The 23793-nt window shown below is 40.8% G+C and overlaps 1 protein-coding gene, 1 long non-coding RNA gene and 1 pseudogene across 2 annotated transcripts; 1 reads left to right on the top strand and 2 right to left on the bottom strand.

Moving 5' to 3' along the window:
- Window positions 1-399, bottom strand: LOC142101545 (syncollin pseudogene; annotated as a pseudogene).
- DHX34 (DExH-box helicase 34) lies at window positions 398-21907 on the bottom strand. The gene is made up of 17 exons (XM_075187124.1): window positions 21811-21907; window positions 10423-11129; window positions 10004-10315; window positions 9671-9925; window positions 8994-9096; window positions 6943-7160; window positions 6687-6861; window positions 6407-6600; window positions 6078-6179; window positions 5677-5907; window positions 5251-5424; window positions 4831-4942; window positions 4146-4255; window positions 3393-3665; window positions 2486-2662; window positions 1307-1439; window positions 398-733 (listed from the first exon to the last, which is right to left on the bottom strand). Exons 2-17 carry the CDS (start codon window positions 11104-11106, stop codon window positions 597-599), a joined length of 3390 nt encoding a protein of 1129 aa, XP_075043225.1. The 5' UTR covers window positions 11107-11129; window positions 21811-21907; the 3' UTR covers window positions 398-596.
- Window positions 12183-20811, top strand: LOC142102322 (uncharacterized). Its single transcript, XR_012679246.1, has 2 exons — window positions 12183-14861; window positions 19230-20811. It is a non-coding gene; the product is annotated as an uncharacterized LOC142102322 (long non-coding RNA).
- Window positions 21908-23793: the final 1886 nt, after the last annotated feature.

Genomic DNA, 23793 nt, shown 5'->3' with positions numbered 1-23793 from the left:
TTATGTGCAGGTACAATAGTAAGACTGGGTGGCATCGTTCCAGTTTCCAAAAATCCCATTGGTATAGTCTTTTAGCTGGTAGACCACTCCGACATTGAAGGAACGGTTGTTGCCTGACTTACCGGATTTGCTCCACACTTTCAGGTTACAGCAACTTGAGACCACCAAGGATGAAATCTTATTGCCCCAACCAAATGGCATGTAGGAAAAGTCATCTCCATTCTTGGCATCTAGGTTGTCACTCCCACAGGACTGTTCAAAGTAAATATTGCTGTGTTCAAACATATGGGCACAGAGCTTATCACCCTCTTCGTTCAGCAGGTTGGTTGATAAGGGCCATTCAGCCAGAAGTCCCGCGTAGAGGAGCGGCAGCAAAAGCAGGGAGCAGAGAACCTTCATAGTGACAGCAGACACGAGTTTCACAGCCAACCCACCTTCCCAGATATTTATAACCTTATGTCACACTTGTGCAGCTGTCCATGGCTGCAGAGGTATTGATTTGTTCTATAGGCTGACGAGGTCAAATTACATCTGGGAGGGAAAACACTTGCTGTCTTGATGAAGGAAAACGCAGATGTGATCAAAATATGGTTCTCCTAAGAGTTCAGATGCTGTCTCTTGTGTTTGAGGATCTCAATAGGGGTGAGAACCAAATCCTTATCACACACATCACAGTGATATTCCTTGTGTAGAGAAGTCACTGAGGAGGTCTTGTTCCCAGGTTCTTCACCCTCTGTTGGAGAATAACATGATATATAATGCGTGTGTACAGCCAGACACACACACACAGGATTATACATATATCACAAATTTACAGCGTTCTCAGGACTAACAGCAGTGCAACAATATTATAAAACTTTATTTCTATGGATCAATGTTTCAGTACTAAATACGAAAGAAGGGGCAAGGGATGGAGAAAAAAAGAAAGAAAAAAAGAAAGAAAAAAAGAAAGAAAAAAAGAAAGAAAAAAAGAAAGAAAAAAAGAAAGAAAAAAAGAAAGAAAAAAAGACAAGGAGAGAGGGAGAGAGGTGGTTGGAGTGGGTATGGAAGGGGCAGAGAGGAAGAGAGAGTGTGTGGGAGAGGGAGGGAGAAGGAGATGGGAGAAAGAGAGAAGTGGGGGAGAGAGAGGACAAGAGAGACAGGGGCAAGAGACAGACACACAGAAACAGAGACAGACAAAACACAAAATAAATTGGCCTTCTTAATCCATTAATCTGCGGCCCCTAAATTCAGATATAATGACCCGAGACCCAACAGCTCTGCTTCTTCCTTAGCTTTTAATCTAAACAAATGGACATCGGCATACCTCCAGTGTTCTCTTCCTCCACACAGCTGTTCTGATGGGCCATTCGCTCCATAGGGGTAAATGGCATGTATAAGCCACAGCGAGGACAGGTCCAGAACGTGCGCAAACAGTCACTGTAGAAATCTGTGTCATTCTGTTTAGGAAGAACACAGAAGTTTGTACATGAAAAAATATTATATTGACTATCTGCGCCCGTGAAGCTTAAATACATTTGTTAATCCATGTAACAATTTGAAATATATAGTAAATAAGACTGGACAATGACCAGGTCACTTTTTGTAGTCCTTGGATATCTCCGTGCACTGTATTAGTGTGTTTTTTTCTGCATAATCTGTAATCATTTGTTCCGTTACAATGTTTATCAATATCTTGTAATCAGACTATGTGACTGCTTTACCAGTAACATGTGTCATGATTATAAACACTAACATCACATAACTATCAGTTTTCCTTTGCTCTGATCTCGGTGTCAGTTAGTATGAAGATTAAGACTTCCATATCAAGTCAGATAATCACTGTATGAGTGCGAGTGTATGGCAAGCTAGGAGTCTTATATAGACTAGACCAACGTCTAAAGATACATGCAGCTGGAAATAATGTGTATAGATGAGGCTGCGTGTAGATATGATTTAAGCCCAGCTAGATGTGGTCACAGTAGAGATGGACCAGTCATTATCCACAACATGATGACTTCTGTTTAAGTAAAAAGGTATTAAATGGAGAATTAAAAAACATAGAACCCCCAAAAAGTGACCAGTCTACACATTGTCCCTCTTTTGTGTGGTAATAGGCCTAGGCTATAAGCACTAGTGCTGGTTACCCTTTTTGGGAAGGGAGCATGTTCTTTTTCTCATTTAAATTTTTTTTGTGGCTACAATAAAAGATACAGGTTGATTATCACCAAGTATCTTTACACCAGGTTGAATGGAGCTGCAAGTTTAATGTATACTGTGAGGCATATCTGGTTATGTGACCTACGCTAAAGAGGTGGCATCTATGTCCTTACCGTAGACAAGCTGCGCTTACATGCCACCAATATCATCTCCAGGTGTAGAGGCTGCAAATGCAAGTTGTGCTTCCCTCTAAATTCAACTTTGTTTTACTGCACAATAAAAACACTTCCATCCAACTATAAATCAGATCCTGTGCATGTTGCTGAAATGATCATATCCCACTTACCCTCAAGCAATTGTACGTCAGGAAACTGGTCACACTGTATCCGCCTTTCACAGGGTCTGGCTTCATATCCTCACTGCTGAACAGCCCCTTCAAGCGGACACCGTCGGTGTTGATCTGAGGGCCCACGTAGAGATTCTGGGCTTCTAAAACCGCAAGACGCCTCATACTGTACACTACCTGCCAGAGAATGCAGAGGCGGCTTTAGTCTATATTGGTCGAAAGAGATTTCACAGTCACAGGAGGTCATTTATGGAGCAGAGTTTCATTTTGCGCATGTATTAGTGGGCCAGCGATGCCTTGGTGACTACCCAGCAAATGATCCCTTTGCGCATCTTTGTGCTTCATCTGTGGCCACAGTGTTTGTAAGGTTGTAGAAAAAAAAAAAAAGTATAGAAAAAAAACCATGTTAAAGTGCCACCTATTTATACATTTGGGCTCCTTTCCTTAATTTGAGCTTTTTGTGAATTCTGCATAGTGCTCAATATATATTAAATAGCCCATGATACTGGGTTACCTGGGTGAACCACAAAGCCACCGTAATGAAAGGATATCATTGCTGTCTTTACTTGAAGTGGTATATTTTGCAATTTTAAGAGTAATGACTAACCGGTTTATTTACTAAAGGGTGAACAGACTAATCTTCTGCAAAAATGAGTATTAAGCTGGAGAATAGGGCATTCTTATATACATCACGGAGGAGTCACCATCAGCATGAGGAAGCCTATTTAACAAGTATCCCAGGTTGGCAATAATAGAAGAAATAGAATTAGGTTTTCTTCAATGGCCAATAATTATATATATATATATATATATAAAATCTTTTTTTGTACAATTTAGTTTATATTTAACTTTTTTAGCTATGCATCTCACACATACGCGTCCCAATGCCCCATTACACCTTACCCACCTCTGTGTGCACATAGTCCACCAGATGTCGACCTAAACTATCAATGTCCCGTCTCCATCTCCGGCTGTCATCCTCATCAAGGTCTCGTCTGTTAGGATTCTTCTCCAGACGGGAGCGCAGTACTTTCTCCCAGGCCAGACGCACACGCACCGCCTCAGAGATGAGATGCAGAGCTCTTTCAGGGTCCTCCAAGGTCATCTCTATCCAACCATCACACACAATGCGGCAACAGTCGGTGTTGGTGTCCAAGGACCGGGCCAAGAGGAGAAGACCCTGTCCCCGTCACAATATTGGGAGAACGGTGATTATTTTGCTGCCTATTTCCATCATGCTGAACCAAGTTACAGTTGTTTAATTTACAATAGACAGTCCCAGACATTCAAATTAACTTCATTTAAATACAAATACAGAACACTGGATGTTCCCCACGAAGTTTAGAACGAGTCCAACCAGGACCATCAATGTAGAGTTACAAATTGTAAGAGGACATTAAAATCTGCCCAAAATTGATAGTCAGCTTTATAGATGAAATAGCAGAAGGATCTCTCATATCGGCATTAGGGTGAAACTAAAATGTTCTGCTCCAAGAAAGTCCATTATACTGATATCACACTTTTTAATATTATCAATTAAACATTTCGATAGGAGGACAACATAATTTTCTGTAAAAAAGATGTAACAGAACCTCAAGACGTTATCTAACATTTAATGGTATAATATCATAACGGCACAACAAGTAATAAAAGGACTCACCTGCAAAGCTGACAATCTCACACAGTTAACTAAGTAAGGTTTGTTTGTCTCCAGGAGAGAGACGAACCCCACAATTTGGTGCTTGCTGCTCTGTCCCTTGTTCTTGGAGTCTGTGGCGAGAAGAATACGTGGATAAGAGGATGGGTGGCTGGATGGTTGTAGACCACTCTTCATACCCACTGAGTCATTACTGTAGCAGACTCAAAATTTCTTCAAAACACCTGTGTCTTCACTGCCAGCATTTTCTATGCCCTAACCTCACTGCCGGCATCCTTTAAGTCTACTCTCTGCTGGCATTCCCTACGTCTGTCCTCACAATTTGCCTTTAATGTATATGGTGATTTTTATCACTTTTTCTGCAAACCGATCTATAGTAGATTCCCCACCTAATATATGTCCTCACTCCTCATCTCCTGTCTCCAGGTGCATCAATACTGCCAGCAATCTCTCTTTCTAGGTCTTCACAACACCAGAGTCCCCGCACTCATTCCCTGACACCGGATGCTTTCTCCTTCTGTCCTCTCTCCCCGTCTCTCACGCCTGTCCCATGTACAGGTTACTTCTAGTTTACTGTGTGACTGACTTAGCTCACATCTATGTCCTCAGCATCGCACAGCGCTGCCCTCTGCTGTTCTTTGTTGAGAATACAGAACAGTGTGTAGAAAGGTCCAAGAGGACAGATTACCATTTGGAGCCGCCTCTTCTCTATTGCCTTCTACCTGAAGGAGCTCAGGATTACCGGAGAAGACAGAGGTTGGGTGGAGGACGATACCCTGCTTGGTCCTTGTGTGGAAAACCTGTAGTCAACAATGGTTACTAAAGGTGAGGGGACAATCTCTATATAATACAATACATCACCAATACTAGATTACATTGCTTGTAAAGAGAAGTTTCCCTTTACAAGGCAGCGCCGCTTTAAATTTAAGCTGTGAAGACGCCGATCTCCCGCGAGTTGAGAAAACCGGGGTATGATACATTTACCCCCTGGACTTCACTATTGGCAAGATCCCATAGTATTTATAAAATACATAGTACATGTATTTTACATTTAGTGGTCATATAACGGGACAATTATCTAATTAATTAGCCAGGTACATTCACTCACCTGGTCCGAGTCTTTGCGGCAGCTGTTAAAGTTGTCGGGCAGTGCCAGCTGTGGGTACAGACCATGGCACACAATAAGTTTGAGCAAGGACAGCTGCTTGCCCGATAATGCCTCGCCTGCCCCGGACACTTTCCGCAGCTCATCCACGTTATGTCGGAGTTTAAATTTCACATCCTGCAAGAAGAGAACAACTTCACATGTCAAGAACCACGAGTCAACAATGAGTATGAGTCATGCTACATGTAATTCTCTATAGCTACATGCCAAGAATAAATGGCCAGAACTGACATCATATACACAACAAGCTCAACATATGTTGTCTTAATGAAGAGGACCTCTAAATCAGGTATCCACGCTTTTACCACATTCATGTTCTGGAGGATGACAATTAGCCATCCCAGACTAATGATAATAGTGATCACACACCTGGATATCTACGTTATCCTTCCTGTCTTTGTTGGAACTTTCATTCTCGTCACTAGAGGATCCGGCATCCTGGTCCTTGAGTTTGAGCACCTTACATTTACGTTTCTCCGAGCGCTCATGTTCCCTCTTCAGCTGATGAAGCTCCTTGCGCTCCTTGTGCTGCCGTTGGCGGCTGTATCGATCTACTCGGGTCTCGGTCTCTTCCAGCATCCCGTGGTCCTTCAGTAGCTCCTGGAATGAGAAATCAAACAATGACCTATGTCAATCAAGGTCAGGGCTACTGTGTGTCATAAATGTACACTCAAGGACATCTAAATTCACCACGGAGAATACACACACACACACACACTAATCTGGAACACTTAATAACCTGTAGCGTAAGGCGAAGAGCCTACACTCACTTTAAACTGACGCCGGAGATTGGTCATTTCATACAACCTTTGCTCTTCAAGCCCTCGCCGACGACACCACTTCCTGGAGTTACTGCTGCGACTTGATTTAATCTAATCCACAAAAGAGAAAACACAAAGAAGTTATGACCTCTGTATTCTTAAGTCACTTTAATTATTACATTTTACACACCTTAAACACTTTTAAACTATAATGACCAATGCAATTTAATTGTGATCCATTGACTTTTTTTTTTCTTTGTGATAACACTCTGCTTTCTAACTCTTGCTTATATCATTTCCAGAGCTCTTCAGTGTTCAGTCATTGTTTGCCCTCTCACCTGTACCCACTCGTTGAAGACATTGAGCAGAGTGAAGGGGTCTCCATGATCGCTCTCTAAAGGTTTCCTCGCCGTGGAGCATTCTGGGTTGTTGTTGGCGTTTCGGAGGAAAGGAGATTGCACACTAAGGGCCGCGGCAACAGTCATGACTGGTTCCACAAGGCTGAAAAGCGATCCTAGGATAAGCATCTTTCCTACAGCAGAACACAGAATAAACCAATTATCACTAGCTCCTTGGGACAGAAGAACTTAAAGGAAAAGAGCAAGTTATCGCCGTTACCGATAACAACATCCACCGGGAGTTGCGCCAGCAGATTTCCAATCGGTGTGAGCTCCTCGTTAACGTCTAATGCTCCTTGGTCTCGCAAGTAGAAAATAGCCGTCTCTATGCTGGACATAGGAGGCTGCTCAATAAAGGGGAAGGTGCGGGGATCTCGCAGACTCATACTCTTCATCTGAGATGAACACAAGGATTGATATGTTTATTCCAGTCACCTTTCAGAAACATTTAATATAAGCAGGACAAATACACTCACCTGCAAGATTAGAGCATCCAAGGCCACGCGCTGGATTTCCGGCACAGGGTACGGTGAAAACGCATCATAATCAGACTCGGAATACAGACGGTAACACACGCCGGGGCCCGTTCTGCCGGCACGACCCTTCCTCTGCTCGGCACTCGCACGGCTGATCCAGAACTCCTGCAAACGCTGCATCTTTGCTTTGGGGTCAAAACTCATCTCCTTCACTTTCCCTACAGGGACACAACACCTGATGTAACTGATGGACACCACCTTACAGTATTATACTGCTTCCTATTACATTACTTTTTAGCAGCAAATACAATAATATGGTTACATTTCACCCCAATTTATAAGGGTGGTAAAATTTCCTGTCTCCTTTGTCCTGAACAATGCTGGCAACATACACTACAATATCACAGGCATCAACAAGTCGGATGCCTAATAATAACTCAATCAGATCCTTATTGGGTACATTGGTCAATGAGTGCAGAAGATGACCCGTATCAACCTGAGCGTGTGCTCATCGATCCAATAAAAAGGTTCCAGCGATGCCAAAATGTCTCTGGTTGGTCAGATGGCAGAGCTTGTCTTACACATGTGCCAAATTTTTCAGCACTGGGTGGTAGCCTCTGATATGGGGGTCACATTGTTTAGATACAGACACCAACCCTGCATGGACCGATCAGCCTATGCTTGTGGTCTCCCCGTTATTACGGGATCCAACCCAAGCTGTGCACCACTGAGGGTGTTTGGGGAAGGAGTCATATGCTGGGCTTTTTTTGTTGTTTTTTTAAAAAACAGCATGGACAATTTGACGGGTCAGTGGAGGGGGGGGTATATAAGATTTTTCTATTCTTCTCTTTAAATAATAAATGAGATGAGCAGGTTTCCAAAAGATAATATTTCTATTTTTTTATTAAAAAGATATTATGCATAGATACAGCCATACTGGACAAAGCAGACATAAGCCCAGGGTCTCAAATGCTAATTGACAATCTATAAGTCATTCTTTTATAGAAAATGTTACTCATCACTGCCAGAACCACGCCTTTCCATCTTAGATCACTGCTGACACTCTAAGTCTTTATCATTAGTCTTCATTTAAGTGACATGTTCTTGGAGGGGTCTTTTGGAAGGGTCGTCAGATCTGTCCTATACAGCAGCTGCGGCGCTGTCAAAGAAGCATCCGCGGCGGTGCTGTATACACTACAGCACCGCCGCGAACGCTTTTTTGACAGCGCCGCGGCTGCTGTATAGGACAGTGGCCACTTAGTTAGCGCAGGGGGGGGGGTTTCTAGAGACTCAGAAACCCCCCCTGCGTGCGCCACTGAATACCCAGCATCACACAGTATCTCTCATTAACACTCTTACACAGTACCACAGTGGATTGCTTATTAAATAATATCACACTGGATATCTCCATAATACTTTGTATTACGCAACACTGCTAATTAATACTCTGTACCACATAGCATTGCTCAGTAATAAGCATCACACAGTATCACTTAATATCCTAAACTTTACATTTTGTCCTCAAAAATACACAGTATACAATGGTTCATTAATACCCAGTACCACTTTCAATACCCACAAACAAACAATATCACTTATTAATACCCACTATCAAATAGTATTGCTCAATAGTCACTACTGCTTGCTATAGCTTGCTCATCAAGTCACAGTAATCTTCATTAATGCAATTATAAACGCAGTATTGTAAATTAATAACCAATATCACAAAGTATTCTAATTAATAACCAGAATAACAATATTATTAGTACTTAATACCAGTTATCATACTGTATCATTCATCAATACAATAAATCACACAGTAATACAAAGTATTGCTGATTAATATCTAGTATAACTCAACTATAACAGTGCCACTGTGTAATACAACGTACTGCTCAGAAGTATCACATAGTAATACATAGTATAGCCCATTACCAGCATCATACAGTAATTCATGCTAATACCCAGTGTTACACAATAATACAAAGCATTGTGAATTAATATTGAGCATAACACACAATCACACATTATAACTCATGTAATCTCTTTACCTGAGTCAAGCACAAATCTTACACCATCAATGGTTACAGAAGTCTCCGCAATGTTGGTGGAGATTATACATTTTCGGACACTTGGAGGAGCCAAGTCAAATACCTGTGGGATGGATATATAAAGGGCCAAATTTAGATACTTTACATAACAAACTAGGATGGTTATATCACTTAAGAAACCTTGGATCTCTTCTCTGTAATTTTCATAAGCTTTGGTTTCTCCAGATATTAAATTATAAACCGTGTAAATTTTAAGTTATTCCTAAACCGAGTCACTGCAATCCTGCTATGCACATTATACCCAAGAGTGCTCTATACAACTAAGACACTAGAGGGTATATTTACTAAACGGCGGGTTTGAAAAAGTGGAGACGTTGCCTATAGCAACCAATCAGATTCTAGCTTTCATTTATTTAGTACATTCTACAGAATGACAGCTAGAATGTAATTGGTTGCTATAGGCAACATCTCCACTTTTTCAAACCCGCAGTTTAGTAAATATATCCTTTGGTTCATTGTGGAGCTTCTTATTGATCTGGACTAAATCGTCAAATAATCCATTTGTGCTCAAAAAAAAAAAGAAACAGATTTGAAAGTTAATAAGTGGAAACCACTAAAGTAAATTATAACCACTTGAAGACATCGAGAATTGGTTGCGTGCTTTCCACCAAACACACCTTATCTTGATCTGCAATGGACAATGTGCTGTGTAGCGGGAGCACAATCCAACGCTGGGTGTGAGTGGCATAGACCTGTATAGCTTCCAGCACACTGCTGATCTCAGTGACTCCGCTCAGAAAAATAAGCAAATCTCCTCGCTCATCTGCTGGATATTTGTGATCAATGGCTTGTAGCACACGGAGGTAAGGCCTGGGATCTAGCTTCTCTGACTTCGACACGGATTCCTCCTGTGGGATTGGCTGATAGATCACCTAGGACATAAAAGTTTGTTAGATGTATTGTGAACCCGTCACGTGCCTCTAACAGAACTTAAGTGCTCAGCCTCCTACCTGTATTGGAAAAAGTCTTCCTGGAACTTGCAGAACCGGAGCCTGATCAAAGTATCCAGAAAAAAGTTTGATGTTTATTGTGGCCGACATGAGAATGACCTTCAGATCTGGACGCATAGGAAGCAGCTGACGTAAAACACCCAGCAGAAAGTCGCTGTGAAGATGTCTCTCATGAACTTCATCTATTATAAGTACCTGGTACTGAGGAACCTCAGGGTCTCTTTGGATCTGACGAAGTAACAGGCCCTCTGTGAGAAACACAATTTTCGTGGCTGGAGAACGACTACTCTCAAAACGGATTTGGTACCCAACCTAAAGGATAACACACAAGCAAAATCCCATTTTAACTCAGCAATTGTGTAACCGTTATTTGCTTTAGATTCTACAAAGAACTGACCGTTCAAAGAATGGCATCTTACCTTTGATCCATACTGATTGAGACTTTCAAAACCAACTCGCTTTGCTAATGAAATACAGGCAATTCTACGAGGTTGGGTACAAGCAATATGTCCAAAACCTGCTGCCAACAGATACTGAGGAACCTGAGTGGACTTCCCACATCCAGTGTCTCCTGCCACCACCATAACTTGATGGTCCCTCACCATCTGAACAATTTTTTCCCTGTACTGAAAGATGGGCAAGCTTGATCTCTCCTTCCGGAGCTTGGCCAACTTCCCAAAACTCTGCCTCTGGCTGAAGTCCAAGTAGTGAAGGATGGCTTTCTTAAATTCATTTAACTTCTCCTTGGGTATATCACCACCATCTCTGGATTTATGTCGCTTCTCTTTGTGTCCATGGAGAACTTTTTCAACATCTCTGCTCAGAACAATGGATAAATTGATACGATATCTTGGATCATATTCTCTGGGGAGGTCATTAAACTTAGGTCTATTTCCTTCTTGACAGTCTGCCTCATTTCTTCTACAGTTTTGCAGTTGAAGGCTTTGAAACCTTTGGAAGCGCTCAAAAAACACCCAAAACTCTTTGCTCTCTTCCGAGTCAGCTTTGATGTAACCATGTACACCAAAGAATAAGTCTTCAAGACGTCTACGGGTTCGATGGCAGTTCCAGTCCCAACGGTCACTCCCTTTGTCTCTCTCCATGTCACAGCCTCATCTTATCTAGGCTTTAAAAACATCATTTAAAACAGGTATAGAAACATCAAGTAGCTATACTTCACATAACCTTTTAAAAGACACAATACTATTACCTCTTTCTAATACACAGACATCATGACACAAACCCCTCACCTTCTTCTAATCCGCAAGCATCAAGACACATACCTCTTACCTCCTCTAATACAGAGATAACATGACATGATTTTCTTAGATCATTGTCTCCTCTTAATACTCAGTCTTCTCACCTCCTCTCAATACCTAGTTTTCAGTGTAGAGATCTCTCACCTGTGCTCAATACTCAGGCATCAGGACATGGACTTTCACCTCCTCCTAAGAGACAGATGACATGGTCCTCTTACTTCCTCCCAATACACAGACATCAGGACAGCAAACTCTCACCTCCTCCTAATACAGACATCAGGACAGCAAACTCTCACCTCCTCCTAATACAGACATCAGGACAGCAAACTCTCACCTCCTCCTAATACAGACATCAGGACACAAACTCTCACCTCCTCCTAATACAGACATCAGGACACAAACTCTAACCTCCTCCCAATACCCAGACATTAAGACATAGACCTTTCAACTCTTCCTAAGAGACAATGACATGGTCCTCTTACTTCCTCAAAATGCACAGACATCAAGCACAGATCTCTCACCTCTTCCTAACACAAAGTCATCAGGACGATCCTCTCACCACCTCCTCCTAATACCTGGGCATCAGGACACTGATCTCTGTCTCAGTATCACGCACCGTTTACATCCAAATGATGCAAACTGTGAGACAGTCAAAGGAGAGCACAAATACAAATAATGTAACAATGAGGACATGGAAACGGATGCGAGCTTCCACTTAAAAAATATGTTGAAAACGCAACTGCTAAAGTGCAATGTAAAGTTTGAAGTATTGGAATTTTGAGCTAATGTTATTGCATATACTTGTATACGATGTTAAACTTCAATAAAAACAGATTAAATATAAAAAAAAAATATATGTTGGTATAAAGGATGAATATCTCCAAAGTAACACAGAACATACTTCCTAGACCAGCATGTTAGAGTGGAATTGTATGATTATTGATTTAATATCTATCATGTGCTAAGCTTTAGATGCTAATATGTTATGCTATGACTTTAAGAGAAATTAAGCAGATATTATTTTCAGTTTAAAAAGACAAATTATTCAAGGTTGGCCACGCAGCGCCATGTTCCCATCAACGAAAACATTCCAAGAACATGTAGCAACGTTCTTGATAAGATAAAACCCAAGGACTCAAAGATGGGGGCAGCACAAGGATATTGGCAAAAAGCCTGGAAAGAGATAACACACAAAGAAGAAAGAGTTGTTTGATCTTTGATGTAAAACTGAAATATATATATTGTTAATTGATTTTCTCTCATTATTTTACTGTCTTATAATTGGTTGTTCAGAATCTATACCCCTAGACTTACATGTATAAAAATAAGCGCTGAAGTGGTCTCAAATTGGAACAGAATAAAGCTGCTCAGCATTATATCATACAGGTGTTGAGTATTTTCTGTTCACCAGTCGACTGAAAACAAAGAAAGATCTGACTGACATTGAAGGTGCTTGATAGAAGTATCGGTGAACCCCGATACCCCAACATTTCTGGGGGCTAGATCCGGGATGCTCCAATATCTCCACACCTGACGCCACACTCCATTGATGTCCAGAGAACTGCTGAACTAAATCCGGTGAGTAAGACAAAGTGTAGATTTCTACCATCTTACTCTGTTCAGTATTTCTTTGTATATCTAAGGAAAGTCAGTTGAGGTGATTAGAGGGTATTTCATGAACCCAATGTTCAGTCAGAGGAAAGGATAATGAAATGATAAATGTATGGATACTGTAGATTATGATGGATGTAGACAATTTGAGTTAGAAGATAATAAGAGAGTTGAATGTAAGAATTGTACCTGCTGCATTGTTCTGAGAAAATATTCAGGTTGCAAGGGACCTAGACTAAAGGGTGTTACAACTACAAATGCATATTACGGTTTTGTAAGTAATGAAAAAGAACTATATTTTACGTTAGGGTGCATTTGAATGAAGAAATACTACATACTGGCCACAAAATCATATGTTACCAGATTATAAACCTATATGTCCATACACTGACTTGAGGGGAAGAATCGGATCAGCCATAAATGCCAGCCTTTTAATCTACAGCCAATAAACCTTACATCTGGTGTTCCTAGGGCAGACTAGGAGGTAAAGGATTAAAGATACTTATAGTCTGTACAAAGGGGAAAATTGTATTACCTTATTCCACTTATAAGACATTGTATCCCAGATACTGACAGTACTGTGACCAGTAACCCAGTAAATGGGGGCACAGAACAGTAAGATGCCTACTATAGGCAAGCCTATGGATATAATGAAAAAGAGAGAAGGTAGTAAAGCTCTTAAAAGAATTCATAAAGTACTCAAGAGAGCAGGATTTCCCCCAGAAGGGACATTAGACTTACAGAAATGGTATGGGTTTTATTTGAATAATAAAGAATGGATAAAAAGGCTTGGCTATGAAGATCAGGTCAATGTGTGGATATGCTAAATGTATGTTTGATCCTGCGCAGCTGAATGAGTGAGATGTGCCCCTCCCTTATTCTGTGTAAAAGATTTCAGTGTGTTGAGATAAGAAGCACTCTGTTTTTTGTTATCTGACAATGTATGTAATGCTGATAAAATATGTCTGGAGTGCTGAGTGATAATGACATGTTGAGGCTAACTTGTATTTAGTCTAATGCTGGGACTTGTAGTTCCACAGCAGTAGGCTGGAAGGTATCGGCTGATTTTTCTTTCTCTGTATGTGAGTTTTGTCTCCGTCTTACTTCGTGTGAGGGAGATCTGTGTTTGTCTGTCTTGTCTGTTTTTTGTTTTTTTTTACAAAAGACATGTTTCAAGGTTAAAGAAGTTGTACATTTTTGTAAATAATATAATGCCTGCCTGCTTAATTCTAAGCTTTTAAAGAGATGCATAACAAGTGTTGAAATGTTTTGGTCCGTCATTACACGATTCAGTGGACGGACAAGTTGGCTGGGGTCCAACAAGCCGTTTCTGTATTTGAACAAAATAATTTTGTTTCTGAAATTTGAGAAAAATAGCTTTCTCTTTAATGAAGTTGAGAATTGTGGGAGTGAGCTTTACATGAAGATATATATTACAAGCTGTTTTTATCTGTGTGAAAATGGCGCTGATGAATGTTCTCAGAAATAAGGAGGGTTTGTTATGCCCATAAAGAAATGTTACGAGATAAAATGTCGTCTGTGAGCGAGAATTGTGAATAAATATTTGTACTTTAAACATGGAAATCACAGAATCTGGAAATATGTGTGAATATTTGGTTTACAAAGAGATGATGAGAAAGGAGTGGCTTTGAACACTCGCCCAGGTCTCGTCACTTTGACATTCCCTGTTTGTGAGATTAGGGACTGCCCCTTTGAGGAAATCAGTTTTTCATTGCATGGAACGCATAGCGTCACAGTTAAGCTACAAAGAGAAACTTTTAAACAAGTGTCGTATTAGCAGCTGTTCAATGTGAATTAATAACAGTTACTGTAATTCCTAGTGAATAAATGTTAATCTCTATGCAAAAGTTTTTTTCTTCACAGAAGCTCTCCAGCTACAAAGCACCCTTTCAATCCAGATTGAATTTATCCAACTTCCAATGAATAGAAGTTTGCAATGTTTTGATCCACAGCTACAACAAACATAAGTAGAAACTAATCAAGAATTTAAAAACCGTAGACTCTGCTGAGTAATGATTACCTTGTTTTGGAAAGAGATATTAGAGTTTATGTGCTATTCGCATAGCAAATGCATGAACCAGATGGTTTTTCTGTATGTGCAGAAAGCAAAAGGTTTTTATTTTTATCCTCATAACAATTTTGAGTCAATCAGTGTTGTAAACGCATTCACTGCCATTATTTACTGTGCTATAATAGTAGTATACTGCAAGTCCTTCTTTGTATCGTGGGTATAGTAATGCATTGATGGGAATTCAATATTTGTACGGAAATGAAAAAGATTTAAGACTTTATGAGCTATTATCTGTGTTTTTGCATTAGTAATTCTGGGTGATAGTAAGACATTTACACTCTCCACTGAGCAAAACCAAATGTTTAACCAATTTTAAGCTAAAGCAACTTCAGCACCAGCACTGGCTTTGCCAGATTGTGACAGAGCTACTCAAGCACACAAAGTTGAAGGCTTCACTCAAGATAATGCCCAACATCGCAGACTGTTTAAGACCAGATTTCTCAATGGCCTTTCTGAAACATATCGTCAACAATTGTTCCTTATAAGACCAGAAGTAGTAACAATGGAAATGCAATCCATGCTCCAAGTCCTAGAAGGTATAGAAGACCGGGAAAAGGAGAAGCAGAGGAAAGTCAAAGACAAGTCCCAAACCGTTCATGTGGTCCAAGAAAATCAAGACTGGAAGGTTCGTACAGACACAAGAGGTGCACCTGAGTAATAAATAAAGGAAAAAGGAAATATGACTCTGGCAGAAATGAAAAAACAAGGAGTTTGTTTCTTTTGCAAACAAAGAGGCCACATGAAAAGAGATTGCATTAAGCATAAGAAATGGCTGGAAAGAAGAAATCAACAAGCTACAGACCAACAACTGGCATAGGAAATTGGCACTCCAACGTACCTCCGGCTCACATATAACCAAACTCTGAAAGATGACTTAACTAAATGCCTAATGAATATCATATTACCCAATGGTCAAGAACGTGAGTGTCTAATTGATACTGGAGCAAGCCACACTGTATTAAGAAAACAGGAGGTACCTCAACAACTATTAACAGAAATTGATTTACCTGCTACAGGCCTAGCAGGAAAAGAAGTAAAACTAACAGAAAGTAAACCAGTTACACTTTTAGTAGGTGAAGAGACAATTGAAGTACCAATACAATTTCTCACTTCCTCATCTTGTCCCTATAATCTGTTGGGAGCAGATGTACTTTCAAAGATACAAGCCAGCATCAAATACACCCCAACTGGAGTAAAACTCACAAGTCAACTCCCATCTCCAGTCCAAGAAGAGCTTACAGCAGCAATCTAGATGCTAGAGCAGATGAGCACATGTCACAAGGATAAGACTGTTAATCTACCAGATTGGCTGAACATAGTACCAGACAAGTTATGGTCCAAAGGAAAACACGATGTGGGCACACTTAAAGTAAATCCTGTAAAACTGACACTAAAGCCAGGAACACATCCTGTCTCAATTGAACAGTACCCACTTGCTGCAGCTCAAACCAAAGCGATATCAGAACAAATACAAGAATATCTACAAATAGGGGTGTTAAGAAAATGTCGCTCTCCTTATTCTACACCCCTATTCCCAGTAAAGAAACAAGATGTTGGACAAGGGGGTGCAATACTGGATGGTTTATGACCTAAGAGAGGTCAACAAAAGACTTCTGATCAACACTCCCATTGTACCCAACCCCCACACTTTGCTTAATCAGATACCGCCAAATGCAAAATGGTTTTCAGTAATTGACTTGGCAAATGTTTTCTTCTCAGTCCCAATCACAGAAGATAGTCAATTCCTTCTAGCCTTCACCCATGATGGAAACCAATATTGTTGGACAAGACTCTCTCAAGGAGGAGCCACAAGCCTATCAGAATTTTCAGAAGCAATGGCACTAATTCTCCAAGGATGGAGGCCTATCAATCCAACTACTCAACTCATTCAATATGTAGATGATCTCATGGTGGCTGCGGAAGCTGAAGAAGAATGCAAAGCAGAAACACTGTCATTACTTTGTTTTCTGGCCGAACAAGACTGCAGAATATCACAAAGCAAGTTGCAACTAGTACAGGAAAAAGTAATATTCTTAGGACATTGTATCTCTGCAGGAACCAGACATCTTACAACTGAAAGAGTTAAAGTTATACGAGACATGAAGACACCAAAAACAGTCAAAGAAATCAGAGCCTTTTTGGGACTCCTCGGATATTGTAGAGAGTGGATTCCTTCAGCTTCAATTCTTATGCAACCACTGTATGAATGATTGAGGAAACAACAGGGAACAGAACCACTCAATATAACTGAAATAGAGAATGCAGTGCAAGCCCTGAAACATGCTATCTCTACTGCACCAGCACTTGGACTACCAGACTATCTGAAGCCTTTCACATTGTTCTGCCATGAGCAGTCAGGACATGCTCTAGGAGTCCTCACACAGAAACATGGAACGAAGCAAAGGCCACTGGCCTATTATTCTGGCCTATTATTCTGCACAACTCGATCCAGTTATAAGAGGTTCTCCATCATGTATACAAGCAGTAGCAGCAGCAATACTGAAAGAAAAGGTAGCAGATATGGTTTTGGACCATGCACTTATTATTCAAGTTCCACATGCAGTCACAGAAATTCTTAATCAAGCAAAAACAAGACATTTGTCTGCAGCTAGACTAACTAAATATCAGGTAGCCTTGCTCAGCGCCTCACATGTAACAATTACCAATTGCACAGTCCTCAATCCAGTAACCCTGCTCCCCATTGATGATTCAGAAGAGAGGAGTAAGGGGAGTCGCAAAGAAGATGAATCATCAGACAGGGGATATGAGGACCTGAGTGAAGCGTCTGAAGAAGAAACTGAAGAAATACACACACAAAAATTTTCACATGATTGTTTGGAACTTATGAAATTAGAAACTTGAGCTTTGCATAATGTTACTGACACACCACTCTCAGATGCAACCCTAACTCTTTATGTAGATGGATCTAGATACTATGTGGATGGAGTTCCATATACAGGTTATGCCATCACAACTGAGGAAGAGGTGCTTAACTCAGGAACACTGTCTAATGGAGCATCAGCACAAGAAGCAGAATTGATAGCTCTAACTAAAGCTTGTGTATATGCAGAAGGACAAAAATCCAATGTATATACAGATTCACGTTATGCCTGGGGAGTGGCGCATGATTTCGGTCCCATTTGGAAAAGCAGAGATTTCCAAGGATCAAATGGAAAACCCATCAAACATGCCAACTTAATTAATGAACTGTTTAGAGCATTGGAACTCCCTAAACAAGTGGGAATTATAAAGGTTCAAGCTCACACTAAAGAACAAACTCCAGAAGCAAGAGGAAATAACTTTGCAGATCAGGCAGCAAAGAAGGCAGCCCTCCAACAAAAAATACTACATTTCTTGTAGACTCAACAGAAGGTGACACAGACAAATTTCAATTCTCAGACCTACAAAGCTTTAAAGACTTTCAGAAACAAGCAACAAAGGAAGAAAAGAATAAGTGGGAAAAAGAAGGTGCACAGCTTGATGAGCAAGGAATATGTTCAAAAGAAAATAAATGGTGCCTACCAAAAGCCTTATACCCAGTAATGACTCAGATTGCACATGGACAAGTACATCATTCCAAAGAGGCAATGACTAATAGGGTATGGAAAAATTGGATTGCCCCTGGATTTAACTGTGCGGACACAAACTATGTGGCAGCTTGCTGGATATGTGGAATACACAATCCAGGGCAAAGAGTAAAGACCCAAAAGGCTTTCTATCGCTTTCAGAGACTTCAGATTGACTATATACAACTTCCTAAATGTGGTACCTACGAGTATGTGTTAGAAGGAAAAGCTACTGCTAAAAATACAGCAAAGAAATTAATCTCAGAAGTCATCTATAGATATGGCATACCTGAAGTTATTGAATCAGATAGAGGTACAACCTTTACAGAAGAGATAATGAAGCATGTAATGAAGAACTTGGGAGTATCACAAGCTTTTCACACTCCTTATAGGCCACCAGCAGGTGGGAGGGTAGAAAGGCTTAATGGTGACATTAAATTGAAACTACAGAAAATGATGCAAGAAACCAAAAAGACTTGGTTAGAATATTTACCAATAGTTCTGTTTAACATTAGAACTACACTTATGAAGAGACACAGGTTTAGCACCAAATGAGATACTGTTTGGCACAGCACACAGAACAGGCTGTTATTTTCCATAGCAACTACAGCATGTACGTGGTGATTTGTTGAACTATGTTGCTTTATTACAGAAACAACTAACTGAAATACATGGTCAAATGTTCTCCTTCATTCCAGACCCTAATTTTGATACAGGTACCCATAAACTGCTATCTGGTGACTGGGTGGTCATAAGAAAGCACATCAGGAGACGTCTTGAACCCAGATATAAGGGTCCTTATCAAGTCCTGTTGATGACTACCATGGCAGTGAAAGTACAGGAAAAAGACACCTGGAAAGTCTTCAAATCAGGGGAGTCTTGTTCTGATAAATAGAAATGACTGTCTTATGGTATTGATATGTCTTACCAGAATATTTCTGCCTGAAGTAGGGGTCAAGGCCTCCCTAACCCAGTATGAAACAGACAGATAAGTGACAAATTGCCTATGTCACTGTGAGAAACAGAAGGGGAAGGAGTGCTCAACAATTTGCACTCATAGGAGAATAAACTTTGAAAATGCCTTTGTGAATACATAACCTCATTGGCAAAGTTGTCAGCAATGATTCATTTTGAATATTGGGAATATTGCCATTAGTAGCAAAGGGTTTGGCAATCCAGCTCATTGTATATGTGGTAGAGAAAATTGTTATATGGCTGATTAAGAAATTACTGACACTTGATTGTTGTTCCTGCAGGAAAAATAATGAGCTTCCAGAACCAGTAATGATCACAGAAATTTCTACAAGTTTAATGTCTGAGACAAACAGTGAACATTATGAACAATGGTCAACAATCAAACCAAAAACCTGCACAGTCTGCAACAAGAGATTGACAGTGACCATCGAGAAACCAGAATGAAAATTGATGTCCTATTCATTAATGGGACATATTTGTTAAAGAATCTTATTCCATATAGAAAGCAATGAATATCTTGATTCATCCATTGATACTAATTCTTCTTGTACTAACTATAATGATTATATGGAACTGCTACTTAAAATGTAATACAAGAAAGTTTTTAAATAGATATCAGCAAAGTATTCCCCTCTATGCAACGAGATAAAACATTAAGTAGGGAAAGAAAAGTTATGGTGATAAAGTACCAGAGATATGTGCTTAATGAATTCTTGTTCTAATCATATGGGGTCCTTATGATACCATATGTTTAAATGTAGGTACTAACTGTCTTCTGCTGAGTATCGCCATGACTGATAGGTAGAGGTTAATAGTTGATATTTAATCAAAGAGGGGAATGTTAGAGTGGAATTGTATGATTATTGATTTAATATCTATCATGTGCTAAGCTTTAGATGCTAATATGTTATGCTATGACTTTAAGAGAAATTAAGCAGATATTATTTTCAGTTTAAAAAGACAAATTATTCAAGGTTGGCCACGCAGCGCCATGTTCCCATCAACGAAAACATTCCAAGAACATGTAGCAACGTTCTTGATAAGATAAAACCCAAGGACTCAAAGATGGGGGCAGCACAAGGATATTGGCAAAAAGCCTGGAAAGAGATAACACACAAAGAAGAAAGAGTTGTTTGATCTTTGATGTAAAACTGAAATATATATATTGTTAATTGATTTTCTCTCATTATTTTACTGTCTTATAATTGGTTGTTCAGAATCTATACCCCTAGACTTACATGTATAAAAATAAGCGCTGAAGTGGTCTCAAATTGGAACAGAATAAAGCTGCTCAGCATTATATCATACAGGTGTTGAGTATTTTCTGTTCACCAGTCGACTGAAAACAAAGAAAGATCTGACTGACATTGAAGGTGCTTGATAGAAGTATCGGTGAACCCCGATACCCCAACAAGCATGAACCAGAAAAGCAGTCTTCCCTGCTTGGGAAAAGGGAAAGAGATGCAGCAAATGATGATACTTTTTTTAACACAAAAAATAAGATATGAGAATTATTCTAGGTTCAGAGATCTCCATGTTTTGCAGAAAAACTTCTGCATGTGTCCCAACATTTTCTCCAGTGAATCTTAACTGAATTAAGGATGTCTTCAGTTAAACTGTAGAATACCCCTCTATATAAGCTTCTATACATTGTGTGCACAGACACTGGACACCATTCAGCTCTCTGCTCCAGCCTGCCCTGCATGTTACAGATTTAATGGATCTGTAGACCTGTGTATCCATTCAGCTCTCACGCTACTCTATTAAAATGAAATGTGTTATATTTAGTAGAACTTAGCACTATAATATGCAACCAAATAGAGCACTTTACAGTGTATAGGAGAAGCATGAGAATCTGCATGAAAACATTAGTCAAATTCATTCCCATGCAGGCTGGTAGCAGGAAGCTGAAAGTATCTGCACACCCAACAAATCAGCATTGAATTCCAGGCTAGTTAAGTGTAATTAAAAAAAAAATAATCAAGGGGAGTATAAGGGTTAGTGGGAAGGAAAATTTTTAATTTAACTGAAGAACACCCTTAACTTGGGATTAATCAGATAGCTGTCGTTAGAAGAAATGCTTTAAGCATTACTCTACTTCAACCCAAGGTACAGCATTTGGGTAATAAATGGGGTGAAAAGGGAAAACACTGTGTCCCAGGTGAAATGAGTAATGTCACTCCTATGCCGCTTTAGTAATTGGCAATGCAACGTAATACTCAATGCTCTATCCTCCTTACACACAAAATGATTATAGTGGAAGGTAAGTACTACGGGCAGTTATATAAATATCAGAATAATTACCTCTGGACATGGGGGATCGCAGTCACTTCCGGATTTGCGTTCCAGCTCTTCATTTCTCCAAACCGAGGCTTGACTAGGATACTATCACTTCCTCCAGGCGACCAATAGGACAACACAGCTCTTACACCCCGCCCAGCAACCGTTACCAAGGTTACGGGGCACCTGTCACTCACTACCCTGTAAGCTGCAGTGCCCTGAATGGGTACATATGGATATACTAACATGGACTGCCAGCTATTTACTGATAATAGCTAGTGGGATGTTTGTGGTGATACTTTTATACTAATACCACGCCCCCCCCCCACCCAGAAAATGTTACCAGTCAGCTGGCATTAAGAAGCAGTCAAGTTGGGGCAGTTGTAATACTTTGCAATAATAATGAAAAATGTTGGAGGTTATTGCCCACAGCTGCCAGGACTGGTCAGACTGGTGGTCAGTGGTCTAACACGCACTGTTGGCTGTAGTTCTTACATAGTGCCTGTTATAATAGAATAAACTATGGTTTATTATATTATAATAGTGCTCTGTTGGTCTAGAGCCGGGTGGCAATTAAAAACAGGCGGGTGGAGTACCCGGGGGAAAAAGGTGCTGGGGAGAACCCTGCTAATGGGAGTTAATTGTTATTTGCTCCGGACAACCCAAACATCTTTCTGCTCAAAGATAAAAAGCATCAGGTCCTGCGTCCACCCCTTTTAGCGGAAAATGTATAGTGTGGTTTAGTGTAAATGCTGCTTTAGTTGTGATTTAATTGGCAGTTATCAAACCGACCCATTTGTTACACGCCAGACTGCTCAAAAAGCCTAGGTTTTCAAATCTCTGACTTAGACATTGGCGTCCTGATTTTTTTTTAGATTGCAAAGGGTGAAATTTATCAAGCTGCGTTTTGACAAACAACTGGAAAAAACACCAGAAAAAATAGATTTTTGAGGCATTAAATAAATAGAAATATAGGTGCACATGGTGCATCTTTAGATCACATGTCATGTTAAGTCATTGTGTGACTGCACTCACAGATCATCATCATCATCACCATTTATTTATATAGAGCCACTAATTCCACAGCGCTGTATAGAGACTCACATCAGTCCCTGCCCCATTGGGGCTTACAGTCTATAATACACTTCCATTCTGCTTTGGCCCCCCTTCACACTCTGCCATGCTGCCTTTGCCCCTTTTCACACTCTGCCATGCTGTCTGTGCTCCCCCTTCACTCTCTGCCATGCTGTCTGTGCTCCCCCTCCACTCTGCCATGCTGTCTGTGCTTCCCCTTTACTCTGCCATGCTGTCTGTGCTCCCCCTTCACTCTCTGCTATGCTGTCTGTGCTCCCCCTTCACTCTCTGCCATGCTGTCTGTGCTCCCCCTCCACTCTGCCATGCTGTCTGTGCTCCCCCTTTACTCTCTGCCATGCTGTCTGTGCTCCCCCTTCACTCTCTGCCATGCTGTCTGTGCTCTCCCTCCACTCTGCCATGCTGTCTGTGCTCCCTCTTTACTCTCTGCCATGCTGTCTGTGCTCCCCCTTCACTCTCTACCATGCTGTCTGTGCTCCCCCTTCACTCTCTGCCATGCTGTCTGTGCTCCCCCTTCACACTCTGCCATGCTGTATGTACTCCCCCTTCACACTCTGCCATGCTGTCTGTGCTCCCCCTTCACTCTCTGCCATGCTGCCTGTGCTCCGCCTTCACTCTCTGCCATGCTGTCTGTGCTCCCCCTTCACGCTCTGCCATGCTCTCTGTGCTCCCCCTTGCTCCTGTTTCTTCACTTACCTTTTCTATTGGCTTCTCTCTTCTTTTCTTCCCTTCTGTCTTTTTGCTGACTCCTCTATGCGCCGCTCGTCACTGAACGTCGGGCGTGATGACGTCACGCCCGACATTCAGTGCGAACGGAGCAGAGACGAGCGGCGCCACCGCTACGGTCACGTCAGTATTTGTTTTTTTTATTAAGTTACCCGCCCCCCACCAATGTAGAGGGGAGCCATCAGGGTC

This window comes from Mixophyes fleayi, chromosome 9 (genome assembly GCF_038048845.1).
Source record: "Mixophyes fleayi isolate aMixFle1 chromosome 9, aMixFle1.hap1, whole genome shotgun sequence".
Classification (NCBI taxonomy): domain Eukaryota; kingdom Metazoa; phylum Chordata; class Amphibia; order Anura; family Limnodynastidae; genus Mixophyes; species Mixophyes fleayi.
Note: the sequence above shows the minus strand (reverse complement) of the source record. Positions and strands in the feature narration are given on the sequence as shown.